The sequence below is a fragment of the Alternaria ethzedia genome (assembly GCF_023757985.1).
Source record: "Alternaria ethzedia strain BMP 0044 chromosome Unknown scaffold_2, whole genome shotgun sequence".
Lineage (NCBI taxonomy): Eukaryota > Fungi > Ascomycota > Dothideomycetes > Pleosporales > Pleosporaceae > Alternaria > Alternaria ethzedia.
In genome coordinates, this window is record NW_026056195.1 from 932919 (window position 1) to 951109 (window position 18191).

The following is an 18191-nucleotide window of genomic DNA, read 5'->3' on the forward strand; positions in this document are numbered from 1 at the left end:
TCCGATGGGAGCACACCGCTTGGAATTGAGATTGAATCTGAATCTGTAGAAGGTCCGAAAGTCTAGGGATACATGATGCATCTACTCCTCATGACACCCATCTTGATCTGGGTATCGTTTTTCCAATATTCCAAGATGTCTTATAACGCCGAAATGCAATTTTGTAAGAGCGGAGAATGGAAACCAAAGACGCCGTGTATGCCGAGCAAATCGCTAACAAGTAAAGCAATGGGGGTCCTCAGATGATTTCGTGTCTCTCCCAGCCAGTCGGCTTCATGTGGGCAAGGTCCTTGGTCGGATGAGGCTCCTCTGGGTTCCGGTATTCGCTCACGTATGGGTTAGGGTCTTCCTTCTGGTCGAGGTTACCGAACGTGTGATTAACCTCTCGGTGCTTGGATTCGTCTGCGCGGACTAGGATTGGGTTAGTGGGCTGTGCTGCATGGAAGGATCAGGGGTATACGCACTGTAGAGGAGCAGATCTCGCATTGTGCGGTGGCCTTCAGGCATCTGCCAGTAGTCTACCGCGATCTCGGGTGCCTCCATCTTCGCCCACTTAGGCAGGCGGCCTGCATCAAGATCCTCGATCTGGCGTGTGTATGTGATGACGGCTTCCTCTTCGAGATATCCTACGAATCGATGGACGGTGCGGGGACTGAGGAGGTAGGCGAAGAACAATGCGTTGCACCAGACTCCTTGGGCGCCTAATACCATCAGACGCATGAAGCGTCCTGGCTTTTGCATCTTGAGGAAGACGAGTAGGTGCATTCGTTCGTTGTAGCTTTCTTCGAGTAGCGATTCAATCCTTGCGAATGATGTATTAGCAACGACTTCGTATTCCAATAAGCGAGTATGCATACCATCCATTGTCGCGCTTCATCCGTCTCATGGAGTGCAAGTGGCGAAGCATACCAGCGACCATGCCGGGTACACCAGCCACACTCTCCAAGAAGACATTTCGAATGAGATACTTCTCTTCATTCATTGCAAAAGCCTTCCGCTTTGCCAGTGGGTCTTTCGCATCCACATCCACAGCCTTCTGATGCTTGTATCCAGTTGCTTTGTCAAGACCCCAGCGTAGGATCTTTACGGCGATGAGGGCGACCTTGTCGGACATGGTCTTCGCTTCTCGGTGCGCGATCGTGACTTGGTTCATCTGCTCTTCGGTGTATACTGGTAGGTATTAGCTGGTTGTCAAGGCGTTGTGTACTTGGAGGGTACGTACCTGGATGAGGCCATGCTGCATGCGTCTTGCGGACCTTCTCTGTCGGGTGCTTCTCAAAGAACTCTACGATCTTGGCTCCGCCATTTGGTGAAGAGGTGAAATGCCTCTGACCAACTGGTGACTGGAAGTGCTGTACCGCAACGAATGTGGGCCGGAATCCAGCATTGTAGCTCTGGAAGGACTTGATAAGCTGAGCCGTAGCCCGCTTCGAGGTGGTTGATCCCCGTGTTGTTGCTCTGGTGGGGATCATCTGCGGTTTAGGGTATACTTGTATATGTTGAGTAGGCGTATGTAGGGCAAGTGGCGATATCAACTGCAATGGTAAGTGCTGATGGTTAGCAAGAAGCACGACTGAGGCACACGTTGGTCCTTTATATCTGACACCTAAAAAAAAACTATCGAGCAGTACTCGTGCCTGCCTGGCGCGTTCAGTCATCATTAGGGTGAAGCAGGAATGGGCATGGGATGCCGCCGCTACACCGCGCCATACCCGTCCTGCGGCGACTCGGCGAGCGAATGGGGTGCATTCCAGAGGCCGGAAGTGTCAGCAGTCGTCAATTACGGGCGTATCGGTCGCGTGCAAAGACGAGTTTGAGGTGGCTGAGAGGAGTGGTGATTCAGCTGACGGAAGGAACCGGGATCGCCCTGCCAAGACATTTTACCTACCCCTGTCCAACAGCTCAAAGGGGGACTTTGGCGACGAAGAAAAAGATACGAAAGTATAATGCGACTGATCAAAGCAAGCTTGGTGGTTTTTCAGAACCGTGTACGATGAACGGACGATGTTGTTGCGTTGGATGCGTGGTCGCTGCTTCCGGAAGAAGCTCGTCGGGGTCTCGCTGACTGAGATCGGGGTCTCGTTGTTTGCCGTAGACCCGCTGATAGGGCTGACGCCACGGCGCAACATCGAAATATAGCTGTACCATGATAGTAATCTTTCGTCTGTGGCTTTGATGACCTGGTACATGGTTTCATGGTCAATTTTAAGCGGTAGAATGCTTTGTGGCTGCTACCTCAAGACGCGGTGCTGTGCCTAGGTGGTGTTGGCAGCTTCAGCATATCGATCTTCGACTCAGATCAATCACACCTGTGGACGTGCGAGCTGTCTAGACTTCATTGACACACTAGCGACGGGGTCTTGCTTCACCTAAAGAGAAAACTTTCAGCATCTTGCCGATGACCGATTGAGAAAGGGCGAAGACTGCCGTCAAGTCGGCAAGAACGTGCGCACGGCAAGTCACGAGCAGGATGCTTTTTGAGCAAGTATGTTATCGGTGCGCGATGTATGTTGCTGCAACATAGCTCAATGATAATTGAGTAGCCTGCGTGCTCGAGAGAAAGCCTGTGGCTGAAAACGCCCGATATCGCACTTAAATTGATGCATGCTATTACACTACTCTTTTCATGCCATTGATGGGCTACGGTAGCGCAGGACATACATGATTGGCAGATGTTGGTTCAAGTCAATGCCGGCAGGTGTGTTGAGTCTTCCAAGGTTGTGTTTGGGGAGCCGAGTACCAACTACTGGACGTTGAAACCGCTCTCACCGTCTTTGGTCGAGATGTCCGAATGGTCAACCTTTGAGACTGATGCAGCCGACGGTCCCTTGTTCAGGTGTTGAACGAACTCTTTGATCTTATCCTCGCTGCCCTGAGCCTCGCCTTGGACCTGCCTGGTATGAGTGGTGGTCAACGCAAGTATGAGTCAAATACGCACACTCCCATCGGATGCATTGGTCACGAAGCCCGTTACACCGAGACTCTTTGCTTGTTTTTGCGTGAAGGATCGGAAGTTGACGCCCTGCACCTCGCCCTCGACTTTGTACTGGATCTGAGTGGCTACATCAGCTTTGCCACTAGTGACGTGGGCAGACAACGCACTCGCTTGCTTGACATTCTGGCTGTAGTTGCAAAGAATCGTCTCATGTGAGTGGGGTTGTTGCGAGAGGGGTGTCTGCTAGATCAAATTCATGCAAATGTCTGCTTGTAATATAGGGCGTATGCTCATGCAGGCGTGCGACGTCATCGTTATTGCGAAAGGTACACGCTACTTCGGGAAGGAACCCTTGAGCTTTCACCTGGATTGCGGGGCCAGAAGCAACCTTCGGCGGGCGGGAGGCATCTGGCGCCGCAAAGGAGAATTTGCTTTTGACACCTGTTCAGATCAAAGGATAATCGCAATGACATGCGTTCGCGGCTATACGGAGATTGCATCGGTGAGGACGCTCAGGGCGATGTGGTGCCGCTAGTCACGCGTTGTTTTCGGATACAATCTCGCGTCGCTCCCCGTTACTGAAACCTCTAATCAAACGCCCCCTATCGCAACCCCGACTCACATAGCAACAACCGCACATTGCCCAGGAGGCTCCGCAAACAAGAGCAGTGCTAGATAACCCGCCACCGCTCCGTAAATGCCTAGGATTCGAAAACACCGAATCTCTCTGCTGATAAGGAGTCTCACGACTGCGACGGCCCTGCACCTGCCACCCCTGTCAACCACCATGGACACGCCCAACTCCCCACCCGCACGTTCAACCTCGCCCGACCCTTGGGCAACCCCATCGCTGGCCATCGGCGCAATTCCCCCGCTCGACCGCTCTGTCTCAACCGCGTCGTCTGTCTCGTCGGCGCGCTCAGTGAGCTCGCGCCTCTCCGATGGCGGCAGGCGACGTGGTTACATGCGCCCCGAGGGCACCGAATTCTCCAAATCGGCGAAGAACAGAGAGAGTGTCATGAACCTGGGCACCATCGCACATCTCCAGTACTACTTCGCGCGGACGGGCCTGCTCGACACCGCGACGGGACGCGTGGCCAAAGGCCGCAAGCCCGGATCGCGCACAGCGAGCGGCAACGAACCAATGTCGCCTGGCCTCGATGCCGACTTCTCGACGATGTCGCTGGCGTCACCAGACGGGATGAATGACCCAGTGGGCTTCGTCGAGTCACCGCTTGACGAGACGGCGTCCATGCAGTGGGAGGACCCTGAGCCCATGATGCTCCCGCCTACCGTCAGCACCTACAAGAACAACCCCGTCTACGTCCCGCCGCCGCCTGATATGACTGTCCTGCGTCGCGAGCTACGCGAATCGCTGGCCGAGTCTATGAAGCATCTGCACGAACTCGAAAAGGGCTTCTCTGATGTTCAGCCGGACGGAAAGACCGCGAAGAACGGTGGCGAGGAAGCGTCAGGCTGGCACGAAGTACAAGGCATTAATCTCTTGGACGTCACCACCCTCGCGATCCGCGCCGCGAAGAACTACTACACCGCACACGAAGAACCACAACGACTCTACGCCATCAAGTCGGAACGGACGATCCGAAAGGAACTATACGATACACTCGAGGTACTGAAACGTCTCGCCATTCGCAACTTCGGAAACGGCGTGCAGCCGTATGAAGTCACCCAACTTAAGCAGTGGGTCGACGACATCGGCACACTGCTCGACACGGAAGAGGAGAAGGAGCGCTTGGAACTTGCAGAAAGAGAAAGCTGGTCGTGGCGCGAGGGTGACTGGGCGGGCAAAGAACGCGAGAGGGAGCTGCTCTTCCTCAAGTCGTTTGACAGCAATCCAGAGCCCCTGCCTGAGTGGACCAGCGCTGCCGACTCTGAACTCCCAACACCCTTCCTGGCCGCGCTACAGAACGGACTGCGCCTCGTACATCTCCACAACACTCTCGTCCGAAAATCAAAACGACACTTTGAAGAGATCAAGACGTACCACACCGACACAGCCAAGCCGTATCGCTGCGCTGACAACCTGCGCTACTGGGTCAAAGCCGCCGAGTTACGCTGGGACATCAAACTCGACGTTAATGTCATGGACGTGGTCCACGGCGAGGACGCAGAAGCGTGGAAGAAGTTCGATGCTGCCATCCTGCAATGGTGCCAGGGCGTGCGTGAGGAAATCACGTCGGAATGGCAAAAGCAGAAGAACCAAACGAGAACCCCTACACTACAGATCGACCCGAATTACGAGGCGCTGTGAAGTGGCCTTATGGCAAAGTATTCATGGATCTCACCCTTCTTTCATTTCTTGTCCATGTTTCCCACTTAACCCTTTATCTAATTTGCACGAAGCTCATGTCCACCCAAATCTCAACTCCACACCATAGAGAATTTCCTCAAAGAGTATTCCCTGGTTGGAAGCAGGGCTCTTTTACCATTCCGCTCAGAGCGTGCCGATAGGAGGCGGCTTGAGATAGATACCCCCTTTGCACCTGCGGCTTGCAGATCTATAGTGTTATATACAGTCAAGTCGGAATGTAAATAATGTGTACCAATGTATAATAGGTCCCCAATCGGAAATCCCATTCAATCCAAGTCCGTCCAGCTCAAAGGACTGGGGACGGATCCACCACGATACGGGGTAGAGAGCACATGACCATGCATAGCACATAGTGAACGTGTATAACACAAACGATAAGATCGACGACCGAGGCGTCTAGAAAGGGTGGCACAGACCGAGGCGTTGCACCTTGAGTGCCAATGAGTGGAATGAGTGGGAATGAAAGCACTGATAGCAGGGGGGAGCTGGCTGCTGGCGGAAATTGGGCACAGCGGCGCCCGGTGAGACACAAGCGGGACGTTTTGTGAACGGGTGTCTCTAGACCTATGGAACGCCTCCTCCAAAGACACACAATGAATACACACCACTCGCGCAAGCACTGTAAACCTTTTCATTGTTGATGCGCCACACCGACATTGTTGTTAAACAGAAGCAACGCGTTAAGTACTAAGCTAACGCGAGTTCGGCGCCAACCCAAAGAACGTCGATTCATCTCCCGATTGATCTTTTGATCCGTGCATAGCGATACCAGTCCTGCGCAGCCTCCTCTTTTGTCTGAACGCGACCTGGAGGCATCCTCGAGGTCCACACAGACATGCTCAATGAGCGACACGGCCGCGCCGCCTTCAGTTCTCGACAGCAGCCCCGCCGCGACTGCCGTTGACTTGCCAGCGAAGACACCGCCGAACCCACCACCGACGACCACGACGTCGTCATCCTCGCCCAAACCCCTTCGGCACACGCCCGCCCACATTGAGAGCACCACCAAACTCGCGAGAAATGTCTCCCCGGGCCTGCTGGCACGCATGAAATTCCTCAACCAGATCGCCGACACCAACAACAAGAGCGCCGTCGACGTCGGCCGCATCGAGGAGGACCGCCTGCGCCGCCTGGACGAGTTCCGCAAAGCCCGCAGCCTCGAAGTCGAGCGCCGCGGTACTGCGTGGTCCGGAAAGGCTGGTCAGGCTCCCGCCGCTGGAGAGACGCCGCTCGTGCCTCAGTCGACCGGCGAGAGCGTGCCCACGCTGGTGATGGAGCCCGACTTTGACAGCGACCACAGCAGCGTCGTCAGCACCAGCGATAAAGTTCTCCCCTCTGAGTCAGAAGCCGAAATAGAGCTCGACCTGCAAAAGTACCGCCTGCCCGACGTCACCAAGTCGGAAAAAGCACTCAGCGGCACCATTACCGCTGCTGAGCCCGAACCCGCGCCCGCACCGCCCGCCGAACCAGCACCCACAGTCGCGCCTGCCAAACCAGAACCTGTCGCGCCTGCCGACCCTGAGCCCACCGCACCTGCCGACCCTGAGCCCATGGCCGCGCCTACTCCCCCACCCAAAGACACGCCACCCCTACCCGCCCCCGTACCCGAAGAGGAGCCATCCGTCCTCGACGACAACAATGGCATCGACATCGCGTCCTACTTCGAGAAGCGCCACTACCCCCGCGCCAACTCCATCTACACCCTCTCCAAGGCCAGCTTCACCAACCAGATCCAGCAGCTGACTTCGATGAAGCTGCCGCCCACAACCATCGCCTCCGAAATCACCGCCCTCCCGACTTCCACCCAGGCCGGACGCGCACTCCACAAGGCAGCCAACGACATCCGCCTATGGATATCCAAGACGAAGGAGGTCCTCAGCGGCCTCGACGCCGACGATGACGTAGAGTGGGCCGCAGCTGCCGGAAGAGAAGGCCTGGAGGAGGTGGATGCCGCCATCGGCAAGTTCGAAGGGCTCGTCAACGTCTACATTAGCGCAATAGAAGACCTGCAGTCGCGTTCCGACATTGCGCTCCTGCCCACAAAAGACCAGACGACGCTTGTCAGCCAGATGGAGGACATCGTCATGAACTGGGGCGAGATCAAGCAGACGCTCAAGAACATCAAGAACCAGGTCGAGGTCGCCATGGAGTGGGAAGAGCTGTGGAACAACGTGCTTGGCGAAATCGGCGCCGAGGTCAGAAACCTCAGTCGTCTGATCTTTGAGATGGAGGAGCGCAGACACCGCGTCATCTCCGACTCAGTCGCCGAAGCCCCCGAGAAGTTTGACATTTCCGAGCTCGAAACCGTCGTTGAGGTAATCCCCCGGAAGCAGTCGATAATCAACAGCAAGCGGCTTAGTATGCCGCCCAGTCTATCCATCGTCTCGCCCACCTCGCCCATCCCGCAAATCGAACAAGAGAATTCGCGACTGCTAGCCCTCTTCGCCAAGCTACAGCCACTGCGTGCTTCGCTCGACTTCCTCCCTATGCGACTCAGCGCCTTCCAGATGCGCGCGAGCACCATCTTTCCTTCCGCCTGTGACGAACTGGTACGGAGGAAGGAATCGCTAGAAGAGGAAGAGGCTAAGCTCGAAGCCGATGCTGATGCGCTGAGGCAAGAGCTGGGCGAGGACAAATGGGTGCACAGCTTCCGTCAAGCTCACAGCAAGGCTGCTGCCATGTACGACTCGTGCATGAAGAGCATCGAAAGACTGCAGCAAGCTATTGAGGACAGCGACGAGGAGAAGCTGGCTACGCGCATCGCCACCTACAAAGACAAGCGAGATCACTACCCTCCGTCTATGAGGCGCGTGCTTGAGCTCATCGATATCGAGATGAAGCACAGGTCCACAGTCAACGGTGAGATCCTGCGTATCCAAAAAGACGTCCGCGCAAAGGTGGAGGACTTGGAAGACGTGACTGGAAACACGGACATCATCTTGAACGACTTCACCACATCGCGAAAGCTTCGCGACTCAGTCTCCACTGTGCTAACAGAGGGCTCCTTACCACAGTCAAGCCTTGACACACCAGGCACATCCCCCGCTTCGAGTGTCGTCATGAGCCGTAAGAGTAGTGGACAGCGGCCTTCCATCACTCCAGTAAGCAAGAAGCCTCGTCAGTCCAGTGTTGCGAGCTTGAAATCGTCGGCCCCGCCCAACCGGCGATACTCCAGCATACCACTGGGTGCTGAGAGTGTCGCTTCTCGCAAATCTACACTCGAGCGTTCCGCACGTTTGGACTTTACACCTTCCCGCGCCATGGCTGGCACCGCAGCTAGTCAAGCCCGCGCGAAGACGCCGACCGATAGGCCTGGGCCCAAGCCCCGGTGGAACTCGGACACGCACATGCGCGATACTGTCGTCGGACACAACTTTAAGCCCTTGACTCTGACTACGCCTTCGCCCTTCCGGAAAGACGAATCACCCGACGGATCGCGACTGGGCTCAGCAAGCCGTTCGTCGATACCCCTCAGAAGCCCACTGAGTCGCTCCTCAGCTCTTTCGCCGACTGCATCCAGCCGTTCTCCATCAACTACTCCAGGGCAGCAGCGCTCTGCTCGATTGATGCCAAGCCCAATGAACTCCTCTCCCGTTACTCCTGCCAAGGGCAAGCTGCCGATACGATCAACGCCCCTGTCTTCCTCAAGTACAAGTACGCCAGCGTCTAGCCGTCGTGTCTCAACAGTAGTAGAAAGCGGCAAGAGCCCTGCCAAAGAAGAAAGTCCGGCGGCCCGTCGCGCATCACGCCCTCCGAGTGCCGCAGCCAGTCGTCGCAGCAGTCTGTTACCTACACCTAGGCAGCGCACCTCATCCACTTCCGAGACCACCAAGTCAACCCCACCTGCTAAGTCGACCCCTCCCGGACGCTCCAGCAGCAGGCTCGACAGCCTGGCCGAAAGCCGTACTTCTAGCCGTGTTAGCGGTCGCCAGTCAAGCGTAGGAGATAGACCGGTTTGGAGATAGGCACTTGCAAATCGGACAATTCACCTCGACGGACCGGCGCAGACCTGAACAGCACCTCTTGTTTCCAAACGAACGACAGCAACATCACGCAATCAACGTTAGCGAAACCTACTTATTCACCCCCAACTTTCACTTCGCGTCTGGATCCTGGCTTGGTCCTAAACCCCGTTCCCTAATATCGACTTCTAGTACTAAGCATCTGCATTCTTTCGAAGAAGAATCTCTCTCTTTCCCCGCGATGTATCATCGAAATATCCATCTCACCTCTGGACCATTATATCCACATTTTTGATTTGTTGCTTTTTCCATCTGGCGTTTTAGCGGTTGGGAGAAAGTATCCTATACCCCGGAGTTTCACACGTGTTTTTGGCTTTCTTTGAAGAAGCATTTTCTGTTTCACACATGGCTGAGCGAGCGAGCGTATCTGGCGAATGGAGTGCGTGTGAGCGTTGGCATGTTTTTGTGCGTGCTAGGCGCTTGCAGCATTATGGAGAGAGGGATATTGGGAGCGTGCGCGGAAGTATGCTTTTGTAGATAGGAGCTAGATTGGTATTCATGGGTGGATCGGGAGCGGATGGTGGAGGTTGGGGGCAGCAGACTAATTCTATGTACGAGACAGTGTATGTTAGATAGTAGTTGAGCGAGATATAGAATGATACCATAGTAAACCGATCTGCCTCCATTGGCTGTACAGTCGATATGATTCACCTGGTTGAGGTTCAAGCCCGGCCATCAATGTCATTGTCTCCCCATATTCAAGACATGAACACGTGAGTGGATGGCATCAGTAGATATCGAGCCAAAGGGTTCACACCTGACCCATGTCAAATACCTAGACAGCAGCTCTAGACTGTCTTATTGGTATCTTATTTGGAGACACAGGTGGTATTACAGACATTGTACTCACCCAGCCATATAAATTCCTACAAAGTACCGACTCTGTTCTTGCACAGCCATCCACACCGTTCCATACACAAAAGCCTAACACCTTCACACCTAACCACATCCATTTCGATGACGCCCACGCACGAAGAGAAGTTTTTACAACACAAGAACATGCAGGGTTGTTTAGCCGTAAACTGTCGGTTCTGCAAGTGGGAACGCGAACTCGATAGTATCCCAGTAGAAGAGGTAGCCCCGCCTTCGCCATCGACGCTTGAGAAGATACGTTCGGGCCAGAGGGTAAGGGCAGCCGCGAGGAAATCCAACGGGACAGAACGAGAGCGGGACAGTACTGCATCTACATCATGGCCTCCGGACGATGCGCGTTGGGATATGAATCCACTGGCGTCGCCGTTAGTGAGTAGGAGTAGGAGGGATAGTATACATTCTTGCGAAGAAGATGGTATGGAGGATAGGGAGGGTGTGGAGGTGTACTACACTGAGCAGTCTGCATCCTCACGCGATGGCAAAATCGACAAAAACACTCCCGAAGACATCGAGATCCCAGACAACGACACCAACCCACCAAGCCCCACTCCAAGCTCAGTCTACAGCACCGACAGTACCCTCGCCCTCGTCCACAGCCCTCTCTACACACAAAGCGAAAGCAACATATCCGACCTACCAGGCGATAGCACCTTCTCCAACTTTCTAGATGAAGTCCTTTTTGATCTTGGCGCTTGGCTTGATGCTGGGGGTTTGGAGAAGGGCGGCCTGCACGACGTTATGCCGGAGGAGGAGTATGCAGAGTATAAGGAATGGTACAAGGCGATTGGAGGAGGAGTTGCGAGGGGTATGGTTGAGCGGGGAGTTATGGGGGTGGAGAGGAGGAGGAGGTGGAGTGTGTGATGGCGTTGGTGATGGCGTTGGTGATGGCGTTGGTGATGGCGATGGTGATGGCGATGGGATGGTGGATGTGGAGGGGGAGAAGGATTATGGTGATGTAGAGTGGTATCATATGTTAGGTTTATCGCACGAATAGTTCTTTTGACTGATGGAAGTGAACATTTAATCTCCTACCATCAATTCTTCGACCACATAATGCTTCAAGACTTACATATTCTGCAAATGCCCGACCTTTTAGGTTACTGATCCTGCACAGCGGCCGTGGTGGCTGAGCTGAACCCGCTAGATACATGCAGGGGGTAGCCTTCAGAAAGCCTCCGACGGTACTAAGAGCTGCCGTTGCATATCCTCCGCAATAAAGTCCCTGCGTAAATCTAAATGAACTTGGCAGTATACGGAACGGAGTTGACGATACTGTCATCCGGATCGGATGTCAGTTTGGTTACCGACATCCGCCGGCGCCGCCCAATTGGAAAACGAGGATTGCAAAGCACCGAGTCTACGTACCTACTCATGCTGCTTTTGATATCTTTTGTGATCGTACGTGGCAGCTAGCCATGCAGTATCGTTGGTAAGCGACAGGGGTGGGTGGGGGAGGCGGAGGGGAGGCGGAGGGGTGGAGGTGGAAGTCTGTCCCGAAACCGTGGTAGGAGTCTGGGCACTGATTATTTTACTGCGTGCCCCTGCATGTAGTCATACACTTAACCGGGTTTGGCACATTGTATAGGTAAGATTGGAAGCGGTATAGAGCTGTACCATGCTTCAAGTTCCAACTTGACGGCCTTGTCTGCTTGTCGGTGAGATGGAATCGGCCCTCTAGTGATTGAATGCTTACGATCATGGCTTCATTGTATCCCGCGATGGAAGAATGAAGAGCATATATAAAGCACCGTACACCACCTCGAAGCTTCATCAACATCGGATCCTCATCAGTGTCTTGCAATTACAATACATCTTTACTTACACTCGACAAACACTTTCTCCCCAATCTTGAAATGGCACCCGAACAAGAGCCAAAAGGCTACCGATGGGACATCATCACAGCGGAAGAACTCAAATACGCTCCGCCGTACTTTCAAGACGTCCCAGAAACAACGACTGAAGTGGAGTGTAAGCTCAGCGGCACATGGCCCAAGTGGCTTCATGGCTCTTTCCTTCGGTACGTCACCCTCCACCCTTCACATCTCCCCTAAACCCCCAGCTAACATTAACTTCACCACAGGGTTGGCGTAGGCCGTTTCACAGTCCCCACCTCTGAAGACGACTCCACACCCCGAGTCATCATCCAGCACCTCTTCGACGGCCTGGCCCTCCTCCACAAATTCCGCATGACCGACGGTCGCGTGTATTACATGAGTCGCTACACTTCCAACGGAATAACGCGCGCCGCGCAGCGAGACGGCTACGTCAAGAACTCCTGGGTGGGACCGAATCCCAACACACCTCTTTTCGAAGCCCAGGATCCGTGTTCGAAATTACTTGGAGCGCGTGTAAGTCTGATCATCTTCTCCTCCAGTCATGGCTATTCACAAGAAGCGATGGGAAGACTGACGGTTTTCGGATGGACGTAGCAAACCGTTTTCCTGCCTCATGATTCCATCGAACCAGATGCTCTTAATGTTCATGTTCAGCCGAGACGTGGTATGCATCTACCGGAGGATAAGAATCCGAATTCGAGGGGTGTCAAGGCGGAAGATCCGGCTACGCAGGAGGTAAGACAAGCCCCATCTGCACTTCATGCCAAAAGAACATGGCGAAGCTCACGCTGAGATATAGATCCTCGTTCACACGGACTGGAACTGCATGCAAATCTGCGATGCAAAGACGCTCGAGCCGAAGCGCTTACTCTCTCATGCGGTCATCGATCCCGAGCTCGCTGGAACAGGGTGCTGCGCTCAACCGGTTCATGATCGCAAGCGAGGAACGACGTACAACTACTTGATCGATGCAGCGGGTATTATGTATATCTTTGCGTTGGATGTGGTGGCGAATCCGGCGCGTCTGTTATGGAAGTCGGCGCTGCCGTGTAAGCCGTGCTACACGCATGCTCTTGCTATGACAGACAAGTATGTTGTGTTCGTCAGGAACGTAAGTAGTAGTTCCAACTGGATGGAGTGGCGGTATATGGATCGAAACTAACATCCCATCAGCCTGTTATATTGGATCTCAGTGATCCGAGCAAGACCCTCGTCGAGGCGATGGTATGCGAGCACGACTCCCCCGTGTACTTTTACGTCCTGGACAAAGCCGACGGCAAGGTGTAAGTCCTCTCTCTCCCTTCGTCTCTAAACACTCCTGAACTAACACTTCCTAGCATAGCATCCTACCAAGTCCCAAACTTCTACTTCTTCCACACAGCCAACGCCTACGACTACGTCGACCCCAAAACGGGGCACACGAACGTCCATGTCGACATTGCGAGCTACAAGGCAGAACACTACCCGTACCACGAATACGCCATCTCGAACGTCATCAACCCGCTCAAACCCTACCAGACGGGCCGCCTCGTCCGCTACGAACTCTCCGCCGTCAACACGCGCGATCCCGCCGTTGTCGCCCGCGGCACCGTCAAAGCCGCTATTCCAGATATGATGGCGGAACTACCTCGCATCTCCAAAGCCGCATCCATGGACCCAAACTACCGCTTCGTCTACGGCGTATCCGGGAACGGCATTTCCGCTCCAGGCACAGATGTTCCTATCGGGCGTCTCGGTAACGGCGTCGATATGCCACATGCGTCTTTCTATGGTCACCTCTTCAAGTCTGATTGGCGGACTGGCACGTTCAAAGCGTGGGTACCGCAGAATGGCGAGAGTTGTCCTACGGAGCCGATTTTCATCCAGAGGCCGGGTGCGACGGAGGAGGATGATGGGATTGTGATTACGATTACGATTAATAAGGAGGGGACGAATAGCATTCTTGTGGGGCTTGATGGGAGGACGTTTGAGGAGGTGGCGAGGGCGGATATGCCACAGGTTTATGCGCTCGGGCCGCATGGGTCGTTTGTTGAAGGGGATTTTGGGGTTGTGAGTACTATGGGTCGTTAGTCGGGTTGCGATGGGATACGTTGTTCCGAAGAGTCGAAGCTGTGCGGATGCTACGGGATTTCATCAAAGCTGTTCGTTGTCGAGTGGTTTGGTCTCGACGACACGTGACATACACCTTCTCTGGAAATTTGGCGGTGATTCTAGATATCGGAGGTATTAGTCTGGTGGTGTTACATACATGGAGCTCGGGTTGTAGGCCTCGATCGGTACCTGAATTAAAGCAACACTATCGCACATGCCACTGTTATCTCGACGTTTGCGAAGACTGCCGCCGTCATCGCATCTGAAAACGCCATGGTACTGCTGTGGGCTGCGCATGCAAACGCCTCCATTCCTTTGACGGCCATCTCCAAATGAAATTCCACTCCTCAGATTAAAGTAACACGATCAGAATCTTATCTGTCACTTAGCCTCGTGTTGTGCAAGGATTTCTTTGTTCTCGTATCCGCCAGGGACCAAGCGAGCATTCATATCCGGGTAATTCGACAGTGTCATATAAGTCGAAAGCGTGTTTCGCTACTTCTGAAAAGGTCAGGGAGACACACTGAACTTCTCCGACGACAAATCCTTCTCTTCTGGCAGCCATGTTGCTACGCGCGATCTTCAGCCTCGCCGTGTTCGGCACGTACGTAGTTGGGCTTCACACAGGCGACGTACTCCGGCGGCAAACAGACTGCGACGAGCTCGGAAACTATCCTCCGTACACCGGGCCATGTGAAGTCGAAAGTAAGTGCATATATGAGTCTCCGGCTTTCCGACGTTGAAGGTGCGCGACGCGCTGACTGCAAGCTAGACTGCGGCGCAGGGCGACTCAACTGCTTGAAGCAAGTACCGCCATACACCAAATGCGCTGGTTATCCGACCGTGGGTGAGTATGCGTTTCTACGATGGTGTCCAAGTAGTTGACGAAGAAGTAGGTTGTCCTTTCATAGGATGCGCGTGTACAAGGTAGGAAGGCTGGGGATGACATCACCAAAAACGGGGTTAGGCTAGAAGTGGCTTAGTGCCAGGGTTCCTTCTTTCGTCCATCCTTCGCAGGGGCGCGTCTTCTCTCTCTGTCTTTCGCGCTCGACTCTGAGGGGTCTCTGCCAAAAGGCGGGACCTGACTCGCAAAAGCAGACCGCCATCTGAAAACTTGCTTCGTATCGATGGGCGAATATATTGCTGACACGATCTGAATATGTACGACCAATCACTGAACGAGCGCAAGCTGAACCCCTCTTCCCCGCTGGGTACCATTGTTCTCAAAATGCTGCTTGAATGAAAGATAACAACATCGCATAATCTCGTCCTCTTTCTTATCATTTCACCTATTTACAGGCCAGAAACATCATCCCCATACGAACAGTCCACCAACGAGCTAGCCTATTCGCTTGCGCTATCGAGTCCACCATGGCAACGAAAACCCCGTTTGTCCGAACGTATAATACATCAGCCGATTACAATGACGGACTCCACGTGGTATGCGTCACAGCATCGATTCATTCGTCACTGTCATCCTGACGAAAGCCACAGTTCCTGGAAACTATCGACCCAGGTCTTGACTGGGAGCCAGCGCGCACCATAGGCTTACGTCTCTGGTACAAAGCCTACGTTGATCTAACACCCGAAACATGCTACGTGCTAGATGACGGCAACGGACGTGTGGTGGGTTATTGTATTGGCGCCGCTGATACAACGTCTTTCGCGCAGCGCTGGCGCGACGTGTTCACTCCAACTATCGACCCGAAACTTGTACCACATCCGGATGTCCAGACCAATGATTCGCGGATGGAAAGAGAAGACGCTAGGCACTTTCGAAAGGCTGTGTATGAAGCGGACTGTAGTATGCTGCTGCCTTGGCCGCAGGTGTTGGAGCAATATTCGGCGCATCTACATATCGATATTCTGCCTGAGTATCAGCGGAAGGGGTGGGGTTCTATGCTCATACAGCATTTCCTGGGTGCAGTTAAAACTTTGGGTGCGAAGGGGGCCCATCTTGACATGGTGCAGTCAAATACGAGCGCAAGAGCTTTCTACGAGAAAGTGGGATTTCAGGTTTGTCCGCATGTACTAGATGATGGAGCGAGTGGCCAGCCTGGTGTCAACGGCATCGTGGTCACATTGGTCATCAGTCTGTGAGCACTCCAAGTATCGTCAACTTTGTTACCTATCCTATTGTTCTTTGCATCAGATTGAACTTCGTCGCATGAAAGATCTGTGGGCTGTTTTACAGCTGTCTACAACGTGGCCGTAAAGTCACCGTCATATCGAACTACACATACCTGGCGTAGTCTTTCTTGCGCCTGTTACTCGCACTAACCCTTCCAGCATGTTGAGAAATGTCAACGCAACACTTACGCAATGGTACTACTTAACGTTTCCGGAAATCTTGCGGAGACAATAGTCATCTCTGACGAAGAGCTTCTCCCACGCTGGAAGTTGAGTCAGTATAATTCAGCGCAGCCATGCAGACAAAATGTGTTCAGATGCCAACGGATCTGCTGTTGTCAGCCACTGTGACAGGCTTTTGCGATCCAGATATATAAACCCCTCCTCCATTCCTTACATCCGGAACCAAAAGGCAGACACCGATATCGCAAAACTAAGAGACCGCCCGCAATGCCTCACGCAACCCAACATCCAGCTCTTGCGCTCGCCACCTCTCCCACGAAAACATCGGTTACGCCGAATGGTAAAGTTCGATCTGATAGCTTTATGAGCGTTCACGAAAGGAAGGACCTGCAGCAAGCACATGCACTGAACCCACTCGACCCTTTTGAAGTTGACGGTACACCCGTGAACGAGTGTTCAACTGCAGCACCATCCGAATATGACCTCGAAGAGCTGAGATCAACCCTCACTGAAGCCAGGAAAACCATGTATGCTGCTATGAAGAGATACAGCGACCTACACTGGATCGGCGAGCTTATTTACGAGCTCCCAAGTTCACCTCAGGTCTATGCCGTCTCGGAAACACCAGTCGAGGAATTAGATCACCCATCACAGGAGACTCTGGCGAAAGCGCCACGTCCCCCTCCTCCGAAACCAGAGCCTCTCTCTCGCGATGACTTCATCACACTCCTGGAGGACGAAGGCCTAACCTGGCTTCTCGAGCACTTAGACACACTACCCGTTCTGGATGACTATGCAGTCGTAGCCACCGAGGACCCCAAAAGTAAGCGCTGCAGAGTTGGTAAGCCCATCGGTAAGATTCTGAAAAGGGAACAGACTGACGATCTTAAGAGGAGGCTGTGCTGTTTGCATGCGACCAAAGGTGGCTTTGAACAGCAAATGAAAATCAGCAAGGGGGAAAACCCATGGAAGTGTTGGCCACCAAATGCCGATGAGGACACGGAAGTGGTTACGAAGTAAGACATGTATGAACTCCATTCTGTCGTATTACAGATGATAATCATGTGGCTCAAAGGGTTCTTAGATAATCTTTACTATCATCAGTCCATCTCTAAGCCCCACGTATGTCCTATCAATATGACGTACGCCGGCATCCATATCTGTACATTTCATAGTTCCACGTTGAGTAGTATTCGTATCGTAAGATTTGCATTCTAACCCCAAATCTTAGCACGTACATGCGTACTCAGGTAAGATATAACACAGATACTTATTCCCAATAGTTACAGTCCTCCCACTCCTCCTCCCTCTATGCCCGCTCCAACAAACAAATGAAATCCCACATGTAAACTTCGTATCCATCCTGCGTATCAGCACCCCCAGAAAGGCCCGTCGTGAAAAGCGGTGAATACCATTTCATCTCCGCAGCATCCCTTGGCGCACGAGGCCTATCCTCAAAGACATCGTTGTTCAACTCGGCAACTGGCTCGCCAACTGCGTCTGTAGCTTGGTTAGCATTGTCGTGATAGGGAATCGTCGCGCGTCTAGGTCTAGAGTCGGTGGTAGTTGAGGTTGCGGAGGCCGATGAAGACGCATTGTCGGGTGTCATTTCGGTGTTGGTACCGGACGTTTGGCTACCACTCGATGGTGAGTCGGGGCTTGGGTTACGTTCGTTGCGTCTATTTGGTTGGCGACGGTAGGCTTTCTTTCGTCTAGGCATCTTAGAGTCGTTTAATTTGTCGCTGGTGCTGTGCAGATGTGTTTCCTAGTCGGTTGATCGTGTGCTCGAA

The 18191-nt window shown here is 53.5% G+C and overlaps 6 protein-coding genes across 6 annotated transcripts; 4 read left to right on the forward strand and 2 right to left on the reverse strand.

Annotated features, from left to right (window-relative positions):
- Nucleotides 1-238: 238 nt before the first annotated feature.
- Nucleotides 239-1472, reverse strand: AOX1_2 (Alternative oxidase, mitochondrial precursor; the record flags this gene model as incomplete). Its single annotated transcript, XM_049372769.1, has 4 exons — nt 239-411; nt 465-802; nt 858-1170; nt 1223-1472. The coding sequence occupies 4 exons, from the start codon at nt 1470-1472 to the stop codon at nt 239-241; spliced, it is 1074 nt and encodes a 357-aa protein (XP_049237427.1).
- Nucleotides 1473-2743: 1271 nt separating this feature from the next.
- Nucleotides 2744-3147, reverse strand: J4E87_001123 (uncharacterized protein; the record flags this gene model as incomplete). Its single annotated transcript, XM_049372770.1, has 3 exons — nt 2744-2890; nt 2939-3052; nt 3103-3147. 3 exons carry the CDS (start codon nt 3145-3147, stop codon nt 2744-2746), a joined length of 306 nt encoding a protein of 101 aa, XP_049237428.1.
- A 575-nt stretch (nt 3148-3722) lies between these two features.
- On the forward strand, nt 3723-5207 carry J4E87_001124 (uncharacterized protein; the record flags this gene model as incomplete). The annotated part of the gene is made up of 1 exon (XM_049372771.1): nt 3723-5207. One exon carries the CDS (start codon nt 3723-3725, stop codon nt 5205-5207), a length of 1485 nt encoding a protein of 494 aa, XP_049237429.1.
- A 902-nt stretch (nt 5208-6109) lies between these two features.
- Nucleotides 6110-8937, forward strand: J4E87_001125 (uncharacterized protein; the record flags this gene model as incomplete). The annotated part of the gene is made up of 2 exons (XM_049372772.1): nt 6110-8723; nt 8816-8937. 2 exons carry the CDS (start codon nt 6110-6112, stop codon nt 8935-8937), a joined length of 2736 nt encoding a protein of 911 aa, XP_049237430.1.
- A 3078-nt stretch (nt 8938-12015) lies between these two features.
- Nucleotides 12016-14067, forward strand: J4E87_001126 (uncharacterized protein; the record flags this gene model as incomplete). Its single annotated transcript, XM_049372773.1, has 6 exons — nt 12016-12179; nt 12243-12510; nt 12652-12732; nt 12797-13108; nt 13171-13280; nt 13335-14067. 6 exons carry the CDS (start codon nt 12016-12018, stop codon nt 14065-14067), a joined length of 1668 nt encoding a protein of 555 aa, XP_049237431.1.
- A 2601-nt stretch (nt 14068-16668) lies between these two features.
- On the forward strand, nt 16669-17421 carry J4E87_001127 (uncharacterized protein; the record flags this gene model as incomplete). Its single annotated transcript, XM_049372774.1, has 1 exon — nt 16669-17421. The coding sequence occupies one exon, from the start codon at nt 16669-16671 to the stop codon at nt 17419-17421; it is 753 nt and encodes a 250-aa protein (XP_049237432.1).
- Between the last annotated feature and the right edge of the window lie 770 nt (nt 17422-18191).